This window comes from Dermochelys coriacea, chromosome 8 (genome assembly GCF_009764565.3).
Source record: "Dermochelys coriacea isolate rDerCor1 chromosome 8, rDerCor1.pri.v4, whole genome shotgun sequence".
Taxonomy (NCBI): domain Eukaryota; kingdom Metazoa; phylum Chordata; order Testudines; family Dermochelyidae; genus Dermochelys; species Dermochelys coriacea.
The window spans coordinates 89,927,162-89,947,038 of record NC_050075.1 but is presented as its reverse complement, the minus strand read 5'-3'; the positions used below and the strand labels follow the sequence as shown (position 1 = coordinate 89,947,038).

The following is a 19,877-nucleotide window of genomic DNA, read 5'->3' as shown; positions in this document are numbered from 1 at the left end:
CAACAATTTAATTTCCATGCAAAGACAGGGAGAAGTTGTGAGCAGATGGTACAGCAATTTATTTTACTTTTTTGTCAGTGGCATACAGAAGAGTTGGATAAGGTGTATGTGGTGGGTTTTGAAGGAAACTAAATGAGTAGCTTGAACTTTTTTATTATTATGTAACACTGCTTGTAATAGAATTCAGGGATCTATATAGCGCAGCAATTTAGTTTTATATCATTTTCAATCCAAATATGTGGGAAATAAAATAAATCTACACAGAGATATTTCTATTTTTATGCAGAATAGAAGCCTAATCTCTTACCTACTAGCATGATGGGGAACCAAAAAGGAATCTAGATAAGTGACATCTCCACAAATTATCTCCTCTCCCCCCCCCCTTGTGAAAGCTTTCATTCAGGCTGAGAAGGCTGTAGCTCATTTCACTAAAATACCCATTACATCTATATTTGTAGAAGCAGTTAACTCTGACAGAAATATTCAGTGTTTCCCTTGGCATTGCTTGGAGATGCATATATCAGAATAAAATTATTCTTACTTATTGCATTTTTCTGTAGAAAAGTCATTGGAGCAAATTCCCTAATTGTGTACACAGACTGATTTTTGCATAACCCGACGCGAGGTCATTGGTATCAGAGACTTTGCTAGAGGACCAGATTGTGATGCCAGAACCTCAGTTGCAAGGATGGGCATAAAGAATGGGTACAAGGCCAAAACTGGAGAGTGCTGGCTAGAAAGAATGCATGACTAGTGCAGGTGGAGGGTGTGCTGGTTTAGTGGTTTTGTAGACTGCGCGACCAGAGCAGCTTGTATCGGGCTTGCGTGGAAATTTAAAGCTCTGTTCCCAGCAGAAATCCCATTTGACAGTAACAGAAAGACTGTCTGCCCTCTGTGGAGGTAAATCGTCCTTGTGTTGCAGACAGCTTGTTTTGGCACAAGATGTAATTTACACCATCATCACTGCATTTGACTCACTATTTTATTGTGGCATCACAGGATGATGTTAGGTTGTTACTGGGATATGGAGTCTTTCATCTCTAGGCTGTTCATTTAAACCCTGCCCATCTCAGTAGTGACATTGCAGTGCAGTTGAGAGGAAATTGTCAGAATGCCCCAATTTTTGCCATTTTGTCAACACTCATTCCACAGCTCTAACCCATACTTCATCCTCATTTGCTTATGCTCAGCCTGTATCTTGTGGCCTTCTGTGCCTGTGCTATACCTCTGCCCTCCTCCCTCTGCCCCCAGCTCTTAGGTGCCTTTTAAAAAGGTTATTTTGCTCTTCCCCTGTGCTGCTGCAGCAAAGAATATAGAATTAATACCTTGCAGCGCTGTGTGATGGTGCTTGTGCTCTTACAGATGAGGATGTCTGGCATGGGTATGAGGGATTTGAATGTTTTGGCTGATGTGTGTGTGTGTGTGTGTGTGTGTGTGTGTGTAAAAGAGAGATCACACATACTATAATTTTATTTATATATATAAAACCCTGAAGAGGTGTGGGTGTGAGAAAGATGTCTGAATCCATACGGGAATTAAAGCAACTGGAAGCATGTGTAGTGCTTGTGTCGCAGCTGGGACTGGTATCGGACTCTGAGTTGCTGGCACCATATGTTAATGTTCTTTGCAGGGTGATCTAATCTAAAGGGAAAGGATATGCTGCAATGCTTTTCTCATAAAATGAGCAGCAGTTGCGTGAGCATCCAGTCCTTATAGCATGGTAGGATAGCTTTCTAGATCTCTCTGATCAAACACTTCTTGCTCATTAACCCAAAGGGTTCTCCTTAGAACGAGCTGGATTTTTTTCCTATGCATTATTTCTGTAAATGGTGTGGTGGTGGTGTAACCTAAATCACATTTAATGTGAACACAGTTGTTACACTGTGTTAGAATTTCTATATCTGCCTCTAAACCAGGAAAGAATCTATTTGAATTGTATTGTATCTATTTGAAGTAGTATCGTGCATTTTGAAATAGCTTGTGCATTTTGTCCGAATGTGCATGATACTGAGCAAGTTACAAACACCTAATCCTCAGTGGTTTAATCCTAATTCATTTGTGCATGACTTTGGTGGCCCCTGGCATACAGTTACGGCTTGATACTACATTCTTTTCATGTCTGAACTCCCCCTGACTTCAGTGTAGGATTGGAGCCTTCATGTATTAAAGTTGAAAGGTATGGGTAGTACCTGAAAGCTTTCACCATCTGAGGGCTCTTTGGTCTTGGTTAAATTCCTCTAAGAGCTGTCTTCACCATAAAAACCACCACCACAACTGGTACTACTTGACCCCTTTACAGGTAGTCTCAACAGAGAGGCCAGTTAAGGATTTGTCCGTCAACTCTCCTCTCACCCCAGAGTTAGTCTTTCCAAGCCAGGGTAGCGACACATTGACAGTGTGCAGAAGCTTGCGCTGCAGCAGTATCTGCTCTGTGAAAAACACTGAGGGTTTTCCTTTTCAGAGCTGTCCCTCTGGCACCTTTTCATGAGCTCTCAGTTCATAGTAAGAAAGAGTAAGGTTTTTAACACCTGGTGCCCTGGCCAGATTCCTAGGTGAGTGAATTATTATGTTCTGTCTTCCTCTGCAGTTTCATCTGGTTAGTTATTTTTCATTTCTTTTTCTAAATGCCGCTGTGTAGTGCTGCTGGCCCAAAGTGGCTGCAGTATCTCACCCAAGAGAGGGTTACAGTATAGAAGTGGCTGAAGTTATGCGTGCATGCATATATAATATTGAATAGAGCCTTTATATTTGTGAGAGTTACTGTATGAGTTAAAATATGAATACAAATATCTCCTCTTACTAGTTTTTGTAAGGGCCAGATTACTCAAATCTGGGACCTTCTGTGATATACTTCTGAGTAAAGACTTGTTAAAAAACTAAGTAGGAACCACAGGATTTGGCCCTATGTTTCTAAGATTGTTACTAGGGCTGTCAATCACAGTTAACTGAAGCGATTAACAAAAAAAATTAACTCAATTTAAAAAAAATTAATCAATCATGAATAATTGCAGTTTTAATCACACTCTTAAAAAATAATAGAAAACCAATTTATTATAAAAATATTTGGATGTTTTTCTATATTTTCAAATATATTGATTTCAATTACAACACAGAATACAAAGTGTACAGTGCTCACTTTATATTACTTTTGATTACAAATATTTGAACTGTAAACAGGTAAACAAAAGAAATAGTATTTTTCAATTCACCTCATACAAGTTCTGTAGTGCAATCTCTTTATTGTGAAAGTGCAACTTATAATTATAGATTTGTATCTGTTACAGAAGTGCACTCAAAAACAAAATAATGTAAAATTTCAGAGCCTACAAGTCCACTCAGTCCTCCTGCTTGTTCAGCCAATCACTAATACAAACAAGTTTGTTTACATTTACAGGAGATAATGCTGACTGCTTCTTATTTACAATGTCACCTGAAAGTGAGACCAGGCGTTCGCATGGCACTGTTGTAGCTGGCATTGCAAGGCATTCCAGTATTCTAAACATTTGTATGCCCCTTCTTGCTTCAGCCACCATTCCGGAGGATATGCTTCTATGCTGATGCTGATTGTTTAAAAAACAACAAGTTAATTTAAATTTGTGACTCAACTCCTTGGGGGGAGAATTGTATGTCTCCTGCTCTGTGGTTTTACCCACATTCTGACATATATTTTGTGTTACGGCAGCCTCAGTTGACGACCCAGCACATGTTGTTTGATTTAAGAACACTTTCACCTACAGATTTGACAAAACGCAAAGAAGAAACCAATGTGAGATTTCTAAAGATAGCTACAGCACTCGACCCAAGGTTTAAGAATCTGAATTGCCTTCCAAAATCTGAGAGAGACGAGGTGTGGAAGAACCCAAACCACTAAAGAAAATCAACGTTCTATTGGTGGCCTCTGACTCAGACGATGAAAATGAATGTGCAGAATCCATTATCAGCATGGAAACGTGTCCTCCAGAATGGTGGCTGAACCAAGAAGGGGCATACAAATGTTTAGTATACTAAAATACCTTGCAATGCCGGCTACGACAGTGCCATGCGATCGCCTGGTCTCACTTTCAGGTGACATTGTAAATAAGAAGTGGTCAGCATTATCTCCTGTAAATGTAAGCAAACTTGTTTGTCTTAGCGATTGGCTGAACAAGAAGTAGGACTGAGTGGACTTGTAGGTTCTGAAGTGTTACATTGTTTTGTTTTTGAATGTAGTTATGTAACAGTAAGGCATTTGACATGGTTCCACATGGGGAATTATTAGCTAAATTGGAAAATATGGGGATCAATATGCAAATTGAAAGGTGGATAAGGAACTGGTTAAAGGGGAGACTACAACAGGTTACCCTGAAAGGTGAACTGTCATGCTGGAAGGAGGTTACTAGTGGAGTTGCTCAGGGATCAGTTTTGGGACCAATCTTATTTAATCTTTTTATTACTGACCTTGGCACAAAAAGTGGGAATGTGCTAATAAAGTTTGCAGATGACACAAAGCTGGGAGGTATTGCCAATACAGAGAGGGACCGGGATATCATACAGGAGGATCTGGATGACCTTGTAAACTGGAGTAATAGTAATATAATGAAATTTAATAGTGCAAAGTGCAAGGTCATGCATTTAGGGATTAATAACAAGAATTTCTGCTATAAATTGGGGATGCATCACTTGGAAGTAACTGAGGAGGAGAAGGACCACAGAATGTTGGTTGATCACAGGATGACTATGAGCTGCCAATGTGATATGGCTGTAAAAAAAGCTAATTCTGTCTTGGGATGCATCAGGCGAGATATTCCAGTAGAGATAATGAGGTGTTAGTACTGTTATACAAGGCACTGGTGAGACCTCATCTGGAATATTGTGTGCAGTTCTGGTCTCTCATGTTTAAGAAGGATGAATTCAAACTGGAACAGGTACAGAGAAGGGCCACTAGGATGACGTAAGGAATGGAATACCTGTCTTATGAAAGGAGACTCAAAGAGCTTGGCTTGTTTAGCCTAACTGAAAGAAGGCTGAGGGGAGATATGATTGCTCTCTTATAAATATATCAGAGGGATAAATAACCAGAGAGGGAAATGAATTATTTAAGCTTCGTACCAATGTGGACATAAGAACAAATGGATATAAACTGGCCATCAGGAAGTTTAGACTTGAAATTAGACAAAGGTTTCTAACCAGCAGAGGAGTGAAGTTCTGGGACAGCCTTCCAAGGGGAGCAGTGGGGGCAAAAGACATATCTGGCTTCAAGACTAAGCTTGATAAATTTATGGAGGGGATGATATGACGGGATAGCCTAATTTTGGCAAGCAATTTGATCTTTGACTATTAGCGGTAGATATGCCCAAGGGGATGATGCCTATGATGGGATGTTGGATGGGGTGGGATCTGAGTTACTACAGAGAATGCTTTCCTGGGTGTCTGGCTGGTGAGTCTTGCCCACATGCTCAGGGTTTAGCTGATTGCCATATTTGGGGTCGGGAAGGAATTTTCCTCCAGGGCAGATTGGCAGAGGCCCTGGGGGTTTTTCACATTCCTCTGCAACGTGGGGCTTGGGTCACTTACTGGATGATTCTCTGCACCTTGAAGTCTTTAAACCACAATTTGAAGACTTCAGTAGCTCGGAGATAGGTTAGGGGTTTGTTACAGGAGTGGGTGGGTGAGATTCTGTGACCTTGGTCGTTCAGGAGGTCAGACTAGAGGATCATAATGGTGATTATGATTATGATTCTAAGAACAGATACAAATCTACATTTATAAGTTGCACTTTCACAATAAAGAGATTTCACTACGGTACTTGTACGAGGTGAATTGAAAAATACTATTTCTTTTGGTTATCCTTTTTATAGTCCAAATATTTGTAATAAAAATAATCCTATAAAGTGAGCACTGTACACTTTGTATTCTGTGTTGTAATTGAAATCAATATATTGAAAATGTAGAAAAACATTCAAAAATATTTAATAATGGGATTCTATTATTGTTTAACAGTGCAATTAAAACTGTGATTAATAGTGATTATTTTTTAATCTTCTGATTTATTGTGATTAATTTTTTTAATTGTTTGACAGCCCTAGTTGTTACAAAGCTTATATTTAAAAATTTTGAGAACACTGATTTTTTTAAAAGAATTCTCAATACTAATTAAATTATTTTGCAAATGGAATGTTACACTTGTATGTAATTACACACTTGGGCTCCTTGTGCTTGGACTTCTGCTGCAAAGCGCTTTATGAAAACACTCTGTTAGCTGTAAGCTAGCTAACCATTTTATCAATCAACTACATAGCTTATTACTCAAGAATACAAAGGCTTCCCACTTTTTCTTGTAGGTTTACTGTCTGGGGAGAAATTGGATTGAAGAAGAGTGGTTGGCACGAATAGGTGCATTTTTCATCTCTATAATGAAGAAAAGCAGAAGTGTCATGACGGTTACAGCAGATGACGTAAGTTTAAAAAAGTCAAGGTTTATTAATTCCAGTATATTTTTTTTTTCAGAACAAAACAGCTTAATTCTCCTTTCATATAGGTTGGCTTTACACTGGAGTTGCTCCTAGAGTTACTGACTGACTTGGATTCAGAGTAGCAGCCGTGTAAGTCTGTATCTGCAAAAAGAAAAAGGAGTACTCGTGGCACCTTAGAGACTAACAAATTTATTTGAGCATAAGCTTTTGTGAGCTACAGCTCACTTCATCGGATGCATGCATCCAATGAAGTGAGCTGTAGCTCACGAAAGCTTATGCTCAAATAAATTTGTTAGTCTCTAAGGTGCCACGAGTACTCCTTTTTCTTTTGATTTCCTTGGAGTTACTCCTAAATTAATAGGAGTGTAAATGAGAGGAAAGTAAGATCCATTGATTAAAAAAATAATCATGTAAACTCTTTTCCATTGCTAATGCAGAATGTGTGCTTGAACATTATGCTTCATTAAACTGTAACAGAGAGATGGACCTGAGCCGAACCACAAACTTTGAGGAAGATCTGATCTGGATCCACACTTTGTGGATTTGCTGTAATTATATATTTATAAGCATTTTTACAACACTTACTACTGTGGCTTCTTAACACCCCATGTGCTGATGTGTTAATCTATCACTCCTCTTGCCACACTAATCCTTTATTAATTTAATTAAATTCCAGTTCCTATTCTCAGGAGAAATGCATCAATTTGTAATGATGGCAATGATAATCACAGTAGTAATTGCTTTGTTTGTTACAGCTTGGGATCTTTAAAAACGGAAAATCATTTTCTCCCAGAATATATGTAACAATGTTACATTTTCAGTATCACTCCAGCACTTTTAATACCAGCAGCAGCCATTCTTTAATATTCTTCTAATGTAGTGTGTTTGGGTTTGTGTGCATGTGTTATATATAATGGTGCATTATCATTGTCCTTGAGATAGCCAATTCTCTAGTAAGTATTAATTGGAAAGGGTAATTTTAATGTGTTTATTCTCTTTTTTTTATGTACAATATATATTGGAGAGAGAATAAACACATATTAAAATTACCCTTTCCAATTATATATGTATCTGTTGGGAAACTGGCTGCCGTTGGGACAATACAAATAAGGTACAGAACCTTTCACCTGTAGGTCATCAGTTTGAATCAATGGATAAATGTTTCCATGTAATGGATGTTTGGTAACCCCTTATATAAGATGAGTTTGATAGGTTTCAGTTCCTGATCCCACATCACAAATTCTCCATCATGCTATATAGCTCTGCACTAATTGGCAACTCATTAAAGAGGCTAAGAACTGTATGGATCTTGGTGACTGAACTGCCTCTACCATGCACAAAAGAATCTCACTTTCCACTCTACATCAGAGGTGAAGCAGAAGAGCTGACAGAGCAGTGTGTCTGGAGCCTGCCCTTCAATGGCTCTGTCAAGTGTTGTCAAGCCAATGCCTTTTGTCAGGTAACTTCACCTGTATTCCTCCCTCTGTGGTTTAGTTCAGGAATGCCCAATCAGGACTCCCGCCATCACTTGTCTCGAGGCAGGGACCCTTGTCCTACTCCCCTCTGACAGGGGGTTTTGAAACCAGTGTGGTCAATTCTGGTCAGAGGGATAGGAACAGTATATTGCCAGCATTTACAAGTTATCACAGCACTTTCTAAGCAAGCACTGTTATTCTTAATGTGAAAGCATTACAGAGAAAATGTATTAAAACAATACAGAGATTTAAACACCCAGTAAACATATGAGGAGTTACCCATCAGTCTTATAGGGCCCTAGTAGGCCTAAGTCTTTCCAACCCTTCTGCAAGAGTTGGGGGGGGGGTCCCCTTGGACAAAAGATGGTGTCTATTTGCTGGATCATCAAGAAAGACTTTGTCCCTAACAGTAGTGGAGTCAGATACCATACTGTGTCCTCCTGCCGTACCTGGTCCATTTCAAAAGCATGTACAGCCTCTTCTTAAAGCGAGGAAATAATATGGAGTCTGTGCCATCCAGCAGACAGGTACATGGGGTCAGGCTCCACCTACTAGATTATGTTTTGCTGGTGCTGTTTTTCCATATTGAGCTGAAGTTGATGATCCTTCTCACTCATGCTGATGCTGCTTCTCCTGATTTGTACACTCTTTCTTCTTAGCTGCAAGCATCTGGGCTTCCAGGTACAATCTTTCCCTCTGCAGCCACAGATTCTCTTGCTCTAACTGTCCGTGATCCCAGTTGCAGTGGTGTATTTGATCTGGATGGAGCATGGCTGCTGCATATGCCAGCCTCTTCCCAGTTTCCGTCCCGCTCAAGATTTCCCCTGCCTGCTGGACTCTCTGCCAATGGCTGGATGTTGCCTGGGATCCTGGACCATCATTCATTTTCTGTTCCTGAGAGTATAACTGGTCAATGAGCTGTGTCTTTGAGCTCTTCAGTGTTGATCGGTTTTTTCAGCATATCTCAGCCATTTGCCTTTTTTTCAGCTTTTTGTAACTCATTTTCTTTTCACTATATCTTCTCCTCAAAAACCCTGAGATTTTTTCACTGTGCTTTTCCCTTCTACAGTACTTGCTGTCACTGTTTTTGACACTTTGACAGTTCACCACTGTCCTAGATTGTACACACCGACACCATATATGTCACAGTTTCAGGGTTGACTGCACCTTTGACCCACCTGCCTGGCCTTCCTTGAGGGCATCTGCTTAAAGCTTAAGCTTCTCAGCCATTACTTGTCTTGGGACGGAGACCCAGGTCTTTCTCCCTTCAGACTGGGTTTAGGCTTGCACCTCACTGCGATATCCCAGCAGGTATGACCAGAGTTCAGCACCAGGGGTTTACTCTTTCTCTAGTGGCTAGAACAGTGTATACCAGCTACTAACCAACCTTTACAAACCTACATTTATTTGTAGGAAAAAAGCATTACAAAGAAAAAAAATATGAATTAAAGAACCTACATACATGCTAAAAGCTTACCAGAGGTCATCCTCAGCCCTGACATAGGGCTCTAGTCGGTGTCAGTCTTTCAAACCCAACAACTGGGTTTTCCCAATTGGTCCCAAGTTCATGTCAGTTTTTTAGATCAGGAACCAGACCCCCCACAGCACAGTTCAGCTATTTCTTCATACAGCCTGGGCCTTTGATCTCCAGTCTCCTGGAGCAAGTTACACAAGTGAGTGGCTCTTTCCTGAGGGCATAGTTTCAAAAGGCTGGGTTCTTGCATAACTGTGGTTGTGTAATTTGCATTAATCCTCTCCAGGGATTCCCCAGGAAATCCACTTAACACTTATTATCCCAAGAGTCCATGCTTGTCTGGCACATTTCAACATAGTTGTTTGAGTTTCTTACACTTCCCAGGTTTCTCATCTATCAATTCACTGCGCCCACAACAGAAGTGGGTGTTAGCAAGGCTGGCTGTCTGGCACCCTCAGGGGACCCACTGATTTAATTCCTGGACAAAGCATCAGTGACTGAGTTTGTATTCCCTTTAACATAAATTACTTCCATATCATAATCTTGGAGTACTAGGCTCCATCTTAGCAACTTGACATTCATCTGTTTCATTTGATGCAACCAGGTGAATAGTGAGTGGTCTGTATATACAGTGAAGTGTTGTCCTAAAAGATACGGCTGAAATTTGCTGAGGGCCCATACCACTGCAAAATATTCTTTTTCAACTGTTGTGTAGGTTTGCACTTGGGGAAGTGATTTCTTGCTGAGATTCATTGGGATGTGTCTTCCCTTTTCTTATGATTTTGCATCAGCCCAGTCCCAAGCCCTGTATCAGAGGTGTTTGTAAAAACCATAAATGGTTTGTCAAAGACTGGGCTTATCAGAACTGGGTCTTGGGCTTCCTGCAGTTCACAGATAAAGGTAAGGCTGCCCTGATTCCCCCTTCCCATCATAGAGGAACCCTTTCAGAGAGTTGCTACGGACGTTGTGTGGCCCCTTAGCAAAGTTATCCGGAGAAGGAAAAAGTATATTCTGGTAGTAATAGGTTGTCTCCTGCTATCCAGAAGCAGTAGCTCTGAGGCAGACAAGGTGGCTGACACTTTGCTAAAAATATTTAACTGGGTGAGTTTTCCCCATGAGGTTTGGACTGATCAGAGTCAAACTTTGTCTGCCCTACATAAAGGGCTATGGGACAAATGTGAGGTTCAACACTTCTGGTCATCTCCCTACCAGCCCAGACTAACAGGTTGGTTGAGAGATTTAATGGAATCCTTGAAATGATGTTGAAAATGTTTGTGGATCAACACATCAGTGATTGGGATAAATGTTTACCTTACCTGTTGTTTGTCTGTTGGGAGATTCCCCAGCAAACCCACTTAACTTACTGTCCCAAAAGTCCATGTCTCACTGGTACATTTCAGTATAGTCATTTGAACACCTTATGCTTACCAGGTCTTGCATCTGTCTCACCTTTCACCAGCACTAAATCCACACATCTCTTTTTAAGCTGAAGTTTATGGTTCTGTAGAGAACTGACCAGAAAATGGAATTCTCTTCTCACAAAAAAAAAAAATCACATTTTTTGAAACTTTTTAAAATCCCTTGCAGGGCAAAAAATCAAAAACACAAAATATTTTCACAGGAAGGGATTTCCAGAAAAATTCCATTTTGGAAGAATCAAAACAAAATTTTTGTGTTTGCTGGCTCTTGGATGGGCTCATTGGCTCTGCAGGAGTCTGGAGAAGCAGGTAGCTGGGGAGTTGGGCAGCCAGAAACTAGCTATCCAGGGAGTCAGCCAGGCACGTAGCCACCAAGTAGCTTGGGGAGAATGGCCATCTAGAGAGTGGACCGCCAGGTAGCTTGGTAAGCCAGTCAAGTGAGGAGCAGACCAGTCTGGTGAGCCTGGCAGCCCACCAGGTTGGGACCAGGAGAGCCCAGTCTGCCAGCTTGGTGCGCTGCTGGGAAGTAAGCAGGGGAGCCTGTCTGTCTGCCAGAAAACTGGGGACCCTCAGGAGCTATGGATTCCAGGAGACCACCTGGCTGCCCAGTTTCCATCAAAATTTTCATCCAGCTATAGCAGGGGTGGCCAACCTGAGCCTGAGAAGGAGCCAGAATTTACCAATGTACATTGCCAAAGAGCCACAGTAATATGTCAGCAGCCCCGCATCAGCTCCGACCCCCTCCCCCCTCACTCCCAGCGCCTCCTGCCCACTGGCAGCCCGGCCGATCAGCGTGTCCCTCTCCCTCCCGATCAGTTGTTTTATGGCATGCCAGAGGCTCGGGGGATGGGGGTGGAGTGGGAGGAGTGAGGGCACTGCAGGCTCGGGGGTGGGAAGGGATGGAGTGGGGGCAGGGCCTGCGGCAGAGCCAGGGGTTGAGCAGTGAGCACCCCCCGGCACATTGGAAAGTTGGCGCCTGTAGCTCCAGCCCCAGAGTTGGTGCCTATACAAGGAGCTGCGTATTAACTTCTGAAGAGCTGCATGTGGCTCCAGAGCCACAGGTTGGCCACCCCTGAGCTATAGGTATTTGCAAATCTCTCATTAAATTATCATATGCAAAACTGCATAAAACTAGGCAGCTATAAAAAGATGAATGTAGGAATCTAACTTTAGCTGCCCATTTAAAAATGAAATCTTGGCCATTTTGCTCTATTGTATTGAGCTAAATGCATTATATAAAATGGGAATTCCATCTTAAATATACACCCCAACAATGAACCTTTATGATTTGTAGAAGGAAAAATCTGTCTGTTTCGGTGACTTTTGCAGGATGAATTAACTGAGGCTTGATGTAAAGTTGGGGAATTTAAATCTGTCTTTGTTGAGGAGAAAGGTATATTTCTGCAGGGTTTTTTTTAAAATTCTTAGAATATTCTCAACTAAATTATTAATTTATGTAGTTTAAATTCCCTAGCTTTACATCAAGGCTGAGTATTATTGATGTGAGTGAGGGTTTCAGACTCCAGGACTTACATGCCTGTTACTTTTATTTGTCCAAAGTACAATTGACAAATGTCAAAAGGCAAGGCTGTATCAATAAAACAATCCTAAGAAGTTAATCTTTCTTATATTAACTTTCTCCGCAGAGGGAGGAACATTTGATCCAATCTATCTAAGCCGAACTTCATAGTCAAATACAAGATGTAGATGTATTTTAATCATATCCTGTAAAGAAATTAAGGAATAATATTTTAAATTCTCCTATCTTTATCGATGCGAATGCCATTCCTTAATCTGTTAGGAGTCCCATTGAGTTCAGATGGACTACTTGTGGAGTAAAGTACTACTCAAGGTAAAGATGACCCAAGAATCTGACCCAGGTGTTTGAGAACATGAATAGGTTTAAACTTCTAGTTTTTAAAATATGATCTGAAACAAGCAGCAAGTGGCATTGGCTGAGATTGGTCATTTCATTTTTATCTTGCATTTGACTTTGTTTTCTGAAATGGCTCCTAATTTATCAGTATAGTCAAGAAGTGCTGGGGTGATGGTGCCTGGATTGCTCAGATATAACCACATATTGCCTGCATTGCATACATAACTAATTTACATTCTTGCTGTAACATTTCTATTCAGTGTAACAGTTGGTTCTACCCTATTTTAGCTGCACCTTTTCTGTGTTCGCAAGATAATTCTGAAACAAAATCTGAATCCTTCACATGCCATCCGAGGTCAGTTAGAGCATTAACAACTCCAATTCCATAAAAAGCTTCCAGGCAGCCTCTTGTAGGGATGTCTTGTGTCGCCCATCAGTGAGACTCATTATCTGTGATAAGATCAGTAAATTGGTCTTGGTTTTGTTTTTTAAATTTATGCTGTTGGGGGAGAGTGGTGTGTAACTAGGGCCTTACCAAATTCCATGAAAAATGGGTCATGGACCATGAAATCTCTTCCCCCCCGCCCCATGAAATCTGGTCTTTTGTGTGCTTTTACCCTATACTCTACAGATTTCACGGGCAAGACCAGTGTTTCTCAATTTAGGGGTCCTGACCCAAAAGGAAGGGAGGGTGTGTGTGTGAGAGAGAGAGAGATTTTTGGGGCGTGGGAGTGGGTCAGGTCGCAGTATTGCCACCCTTACTTCTGCACTGCCTTCAGAGCTGGGTGGCTGGAGACTGGTGGTAGTTGGCCGGGAGCCCAGATCTGAAGGCAGAGCCACTGCCAGCAACAGCACAGAAATAAGAGTGGCAATACCATATCATGCCATCCTTATTTCTGTGCTGCTGCCTTCAGAGCTGGGCTCTTGGCCAGACACTGCTGCTCTCCAGCTGCCCAGCTCCGAAGGCACTGCTGCCACCAGCAGCAGTGCAGAAGTAAGGGTAGCAGTACTGAAACCCCCCCCCCCAACAATAATCTTGTGACACCCCACAACTTTGTTTTGTTAGGACCCCTAAAATTACACCACTGTGAATTTTCAGATTTAAATAGCTGAAATCATGAAATTTATTATTTTTAAAATCCTATGACCATGAAAGTAACCAAAATGGATTGTGAATTTGGTAGGGCCCTATGCATAACTGTACCAACACTAGTTTCTTTGGCATTTATAAATGGGCCCATAAATATTGATAAATATAGGCCCATCTCTTTCTTTCACACACTGTTAAACTTGCAGTCTAAGAGCTGCCAGCATTATGAAGCTATCTCTTAGGAATAATATATTTGAATTTGAAGCACCATTAACTTTGAGTGCAAGTTTTGAGGGGCGCATAACTTGGTGAGTAGGATATTGGAGTATTACTTTCTAAAACAAGTGATACAAGTTCAAAACTTTTAAATAGATAGTTAACCCTCTTGGATTCTACTCGATTTAAAATGTGTTGTATTTTCCTTCAGAAATAGTGCACTGGCAACCATCATCAGTGCTCCTAAAGGAATTAGCCAGGATTGGATCTGTTGCATCCTGGGACCAATATGTTCATGGTAGATATTATGAGGTGATGAGTCATTCTTGGACTACAGCCTGAATAAGCCTCATGTGGGGATGAGTTATTCCTGCATTGTACTCCAGCCAATCCACAAGCCTGGGGCTGGTCTGGTGACTCTCAAAGCAGATATATAAGCTTCACAGGAGAAACCACAACTTATTCTGCTCGGCGTCACTTCATGGCTTGGAACTCTGCTCTGCCTGATAGTGGTGACAGATTCCACTGGCCTAAGCCTGCTCCAGCCCCGCTCTTGCTCTAGTCTTGTCTCTGGTCCTGCTCCAGCCTTGTTCTGGGTCCAGCCTAGCTCCCAGCCCTACTGTTGTCTTCTTCTAGCCCTGCTTTTGACTACTGGTTCCAGCTCTAACCCTTGGTTCTGACCACTGGGCATGACCACGGTGGCTCCAGCCAGTAGACATAACCTTCCTTGCCTTGGTTTTGACAGATATAGCACTTAACAAATGGACTGTTAAATTCTGCACCAATTGCATCTTGGTGTAGCACTCTGTAAAGCACATTGCAGTCCTCTAATCTCTAAGGGTGAGGGTATTGAGGTCCACATCTGAAACAAATGGTCAAAATATCCTGGGTTGTTGCAGATCGGGGTGGGGAGAAGCTGTCATGGCTATGGCTACTCTGGTTTTTCTAATGATAGCTGGAAATTCAAATATTGTTATTTTGAGTAACAAAAGACAGGTCTGCACCTTCAGATGAAGGTGCTGGTATAACCAATGCCATATTTCTAGGTTGCGTCAACATTGCTCCAGCCTTATGCAGTTTGAGGATCACCCTGTTTTCTCTCATCCTTACCCCCATCTGAACCAGACACTAGTTAAGACAATTGACTCCACTGGATGTTTGATAAAATGAAGTCATAGAGCATCCTGAAAACACCACAGACAATGTCTCCTCACTAAGTCTCAGCGGCCCTATCTAGATGTTAAACAAGAGGAGAGAGAAGATGGACCCAACATGAAAGTATACTCCGGGAGGAAGAGCAATTGCCTAATAACAATCTTTTGAGAGCAAGAATTGAACAGTCAAGAAAGGCATTTTAAGAGCACTCTGTGATTAGTATGAGCTAGAGTGCCTGGCAGGCTACAGTTACCATGAGCGTTATAAAGCAGTGCACACGATCAGAATCTTAAGAAGCTGATCATGCAGAAAATTAGGTACTGGAAGAGATGTCTGGTTTTGTGTATGGTGGCAGATACTATCAATGTGTCTTCGGTAAAGCAATTCCTTCATTAAAACAATTCACATTTTTGGACCGGTGTGATTATGTGATTGCCTTTCACTTTAGATGTGAAGATTTCACAGAATAATTAGCTACCCAGACTTTGTTTATAGTGCATGTCTTTGCCTTCTGGTAATTGAAAAATCTTAGTGAAACTTACTGGCATGGTGAAAAGGGAGCCTCTTGCAGGCCAAGTACCATCAGTTTCTGCATACAGGGGAATATCATCATCTGACTTGTTTTCCTCAAAGTTTATAAGAAGTAGAGATGGATGTGAACGAAAGGCATAGCTCTAAATACTCCTAAACATTGGAAAGGTTCAAAATTTGAACCTCTTTACATGTTTTGCAGTTGGTTCCATTTATGATGTATTGAATCAAAACCTCAGGTCAGGATGCCCTGGAACTTTTGAGGTGCTCCAAATTTTGAGCTGGATCTGAACTATAAGATTCAGGCTGATCTCTAACACAGAAGTACTTCTGGCTCGGCTGTGGGAGGAATGGGAGCTAGCTTCCAGGACTTGGTGGTGATTTGGAATAAAACCAGTAAAAGTTGAGAACAAAACTACTTGCCTGATCAGACACTTTCTCTTTAGGGCTGTCCACTTAAGGTACCTCAGCTGGGAATTTGTCCCAGGTAGTAGATCTTGGATGATTCAGACTATATCATAGCACGAACTCTGAGGTCTCTATCTTCACCAGTTGGTATGAATAGGGAAAAACCTGATGAGCTGTGATGATTCACAGAAAAGGGAGGCAATTCATGAATTTGTGGTGTGTGAGAAAGGAGTGGTATTTTGTATGAATGCTGAATGGACTATTCAGAGGAAAAGTTTAAATTTTGAAAGTTTGCCATGTGATGTGGACTATTCAGCTGAGGATCATTCCTGTTTAACTTCAGCCTGCGGAACTGGAGGATTGATTCCCAATTTGTAAATATTATGAAATTCACAGCTGTGAAGTGGCAAATGATCATAAAACTTTATAATATGGCAGTAGTAAAATTTCTCCAGAAGCTAAGAATAAAGATTTATTTTGTGAGTAGTTCAACTCCCCCAAATACTAAACATTTATGACAGTAAATTAATTGCTGATATTCTTTCTTTGTGAAAAAAATGTATTTGCATAACTTCAATGACTTTTTTCTTTCTTTTTCAGATTGCTAAAGATTACTTAGAATGTGGCCTGAGCAAGTCTTATAGTACATCTAGTAATATGCTCGGCATAGATCTCTGGAGAGGAAGAAGGTGTTGCTCATGTAATTTGCAGTTACCACCATTGTCCCACAGACAAAGTGAAAGAGCTAAGACACCTGACAGAGACATCCTCTCTAGACCAACAACTTTGCCTTTGCTGACTCCACCAAGTATTGCCATCACCACTTACCAGGACAGGTAAATTGTTTCAGATTCTTAAAATTCTGTTGTGTTGTTTTTTTTAACAAGCCCTCAAGATGTTACTCTATAAATGGGAGAGGGAGGGATATAGTGGTTAAAATACTAAAGTTAACATTTGCCAACCAGTACCACGTTATGGTATCGCAGGTAGATTAGGAAATAACTGCAGTACAACAGTGTGGAATTTTGACTTTGTAGTGGGTGAACCCTGTAAGAAGTTAATTGATGAAATTACTAACTTATATTACACTCTGTGGTCTGAACAAATATAAAAATTTTCCTTTGGTTAAAATTTAGAGGATTAGTTAAAATGCTTATAAATATGTAAGTGCAGAATTGTTTGATGTGTGTTAGAAATGACCTACAGAAGTTATTCATGGAAGCAGTAGGATCTTTCTGTTTTTGAGGTATCTTAAGAGACTTTGAAATCTAACATTAGTGAACTTGTCAATGGAACATAAAATTAAAGTCACTCTTAGTCAAAGCCTCTTATCTTTATAGCCTCCTGTCTATTTTTTAACCTACTTTATAATGCGAGTTTCTGTTTCTTTCCATATGCTCAGTATGATGTGATTTAGAATCTAGTCATGGGAAGTTGTGTGTGGGGGGTATCACTCTGGAAATAGGTATGCCAGTTATAAATTAATGCTTTATTACTTGTGTAACTGACAAATCTCTGTTGGGAGGTAGATATCAAACTAAATTGGTGTTTCTAGTTAGCTAGAACCAGGCTTGAGATTTAAAGGATGTGCTCTAACTCCTTGGTAAGGTGGAGGAACAATGTATGAGAATATCCCAGGATAGCTATCAAAGCCTCACATGAAGGAGGATTGTGATCTCAACTCTCATAGCTGCTCCCTAATGGTATTCAGGAAAGGAAGACTGACCATTGGAGGTGTCCATAATGAGCTAGATAGACATACTAGAGATGTGTGGGGAGTCTGAGTCAGTCATGAAATTGATTAGTTTTTGAGTTAGTTTTGGGTCTAAGGAGCCAGCTGAATTTCTTACATTCAAATTTATTTGTGACCTCTGTTTACCTTCTTTTCCTTTTTTTGTTTTTTATATTGCTCATTTACCCACTGAATTCCTGTGTGGTGGAGTACCATGTACCCTGCGATATTCACATAGATTTTAAAAATTAGTAACACTAACTTAAAACATAGATGGGTTAGAAATGTTGATGTCGTCTGATGAAAACTGTTGGCCTACTCTGGAGTGTATGTTATAGCTTTCATGTTTGCAAAAGTGTGAGTCAAGGAGGATTATAGAATCTAAGCCTTCACATGGAGCTGCAGGGGATGTTTCTCTGCTGTACCTTACAAATTGAACTATCAATGATTCATCTACCCATTATTGCATCTCCACTTCCATTATAAAGCCCTCTTTTCACATGCTTGTACTTTGTCAAAAATGTTTGTCAAACTCTCTGTACTTGGTCTCAGCCAAAGAGTGAAGGTTGTTAATTTTCCAACCATTACACTATATACACACTAAATATTTTGTTGTCAATTGCAAAGTCTCTGGGTCTTATGGAAGATCCTCAAAGGCAACACTGAAAATGTAAATATCTTATAGGTTTTGATAAATCTTATGTTGATAAACCAATGATTTACTCGATAGAAATATAAAAGAATAAATCCCAGCACTGTGTGCTTTACAAATTTATTTGAAAGGCAATGAAACCACAGGCATATCTTCCCATGATTCTTAATGCGGTCTGCTGTAGCACCTCATATCTCCTTTATCCTACCTCCTTGCATCTGTACAACTTATTATTACTCTAGGAAAGAGGAAATGTACTTTGATTTCATGGCATATACATTCTATGTTGTCTAGTACATGAAGCCTTTTCAATGTAGGGTCACAGTAAGATGCATAAAACATACTGGATCAAACTCGGGCTCTGCCATTAGTAGGTGGAACTCGCACAGAAGTCAATGAGATGTTGCACCTTATGTCAGGGCTGAATTTCACCCATTCTGCTTTAAATAAGAGTGGGCCAAAAAAAGATTACTAGTGCTACGACAACCAGAGTGATAAGTACCTAGAGCGAAATAATGGTGCCTGTCTGTCACATTCTTCTCATATAAGCTTTGTTGTCTTAACTGAGTTCACTAACATACTGCATTAGCGTATGCTTTTGAATATAATCACTTTTAACGTTGTGTGTTTTCTTATTAAAATTCAGAATAACCCATTTTCTGGAACAGTGCAATGCAGCCTTTTGTTTTCAAAATTTTAAGTAAGTTTTAACTAATAAGGAACAACCCTTGCAGTTACAGATGGTGTTACTAATTAGGTTTAATAATTTGTCACCTAGTACAGTGTTCTAAGTTCTATAGAAATATAAAAAACACAATCACTGCCCTAAAGAGCTTGTAATCTAAAAAAGACAAGAAAGAAAGATGAAGAATGGTGGAATGGGTACAACATACAAGCAAAATGGTCAAGCTCATGGTTAAGGCTGCAATTTTGGCATGGAAATTTTTAGTAGATTTCACAGCAGAGGTGCAGAGATGAAATGATAAGTTTCAGAGAAAGGTCACCAAATAACATAGTTCTTGCTACATCAGCATGCACATGAGTATAGTGGGGGTGCTGTAAGGTGAGTGTGAGGGGCAGTAGTTGGAGAATGAGCTTGCCCAGCTCCCTGCTCCGGGCTTTGCAGCCTGTAACATGGGGTCGCAGTGTCACTCAGATTTGGCCCATCCGCCCCTCTGTGTCCATCTGCAGAGGGGTGGATGGGCCAAACCTGAGTAGTGTTGCAACATAGTGCACAGGGTCACAGCTGTTAGACGAGGAAGAAACTACCCTGCATTAAACCTAGAGATGGAATCATAGAATATTAAGGTTGGAAGGGACTTCATGAGGTCATCTGGTCCAGTGGTTCTCAAAGCCGGTCTACTGCTTGTTCAGGGAAAGCCCCTAGTGGTCCGGACC

The 19,877-nt window shown here is 40.6% G+C and overlaps 1 protein-coding gene across 1 annotated transcript in view; it reads left to right on the top strand.

Annotated features, from left to right (window-relative positions):
• Positions 1–17,785, top strand: part of LOC122455602 (translation initiation factor IF-2-like) — a 54,130-nt gene extending 36,345 nt beyond the window's left edge. Inside the window, exons 2-3 of the mRNA XM_043491311.1 lie at positions 6,321–6,434; positions 16,696–17,785. Coding sequence (XP_043347246.1) covers positions 6,321–6,434; positions 16,696–16,935 — 354 coding nt within the window. The 3' untranslated portion in view covers positions 16,936–17,785. The remainder of the gene's footprint in view (positions 1–6,320; positions 6,435–16,695) is intronic.
• Positions 17,786–19,877: the final 2,092 nt, after the last annotated feature.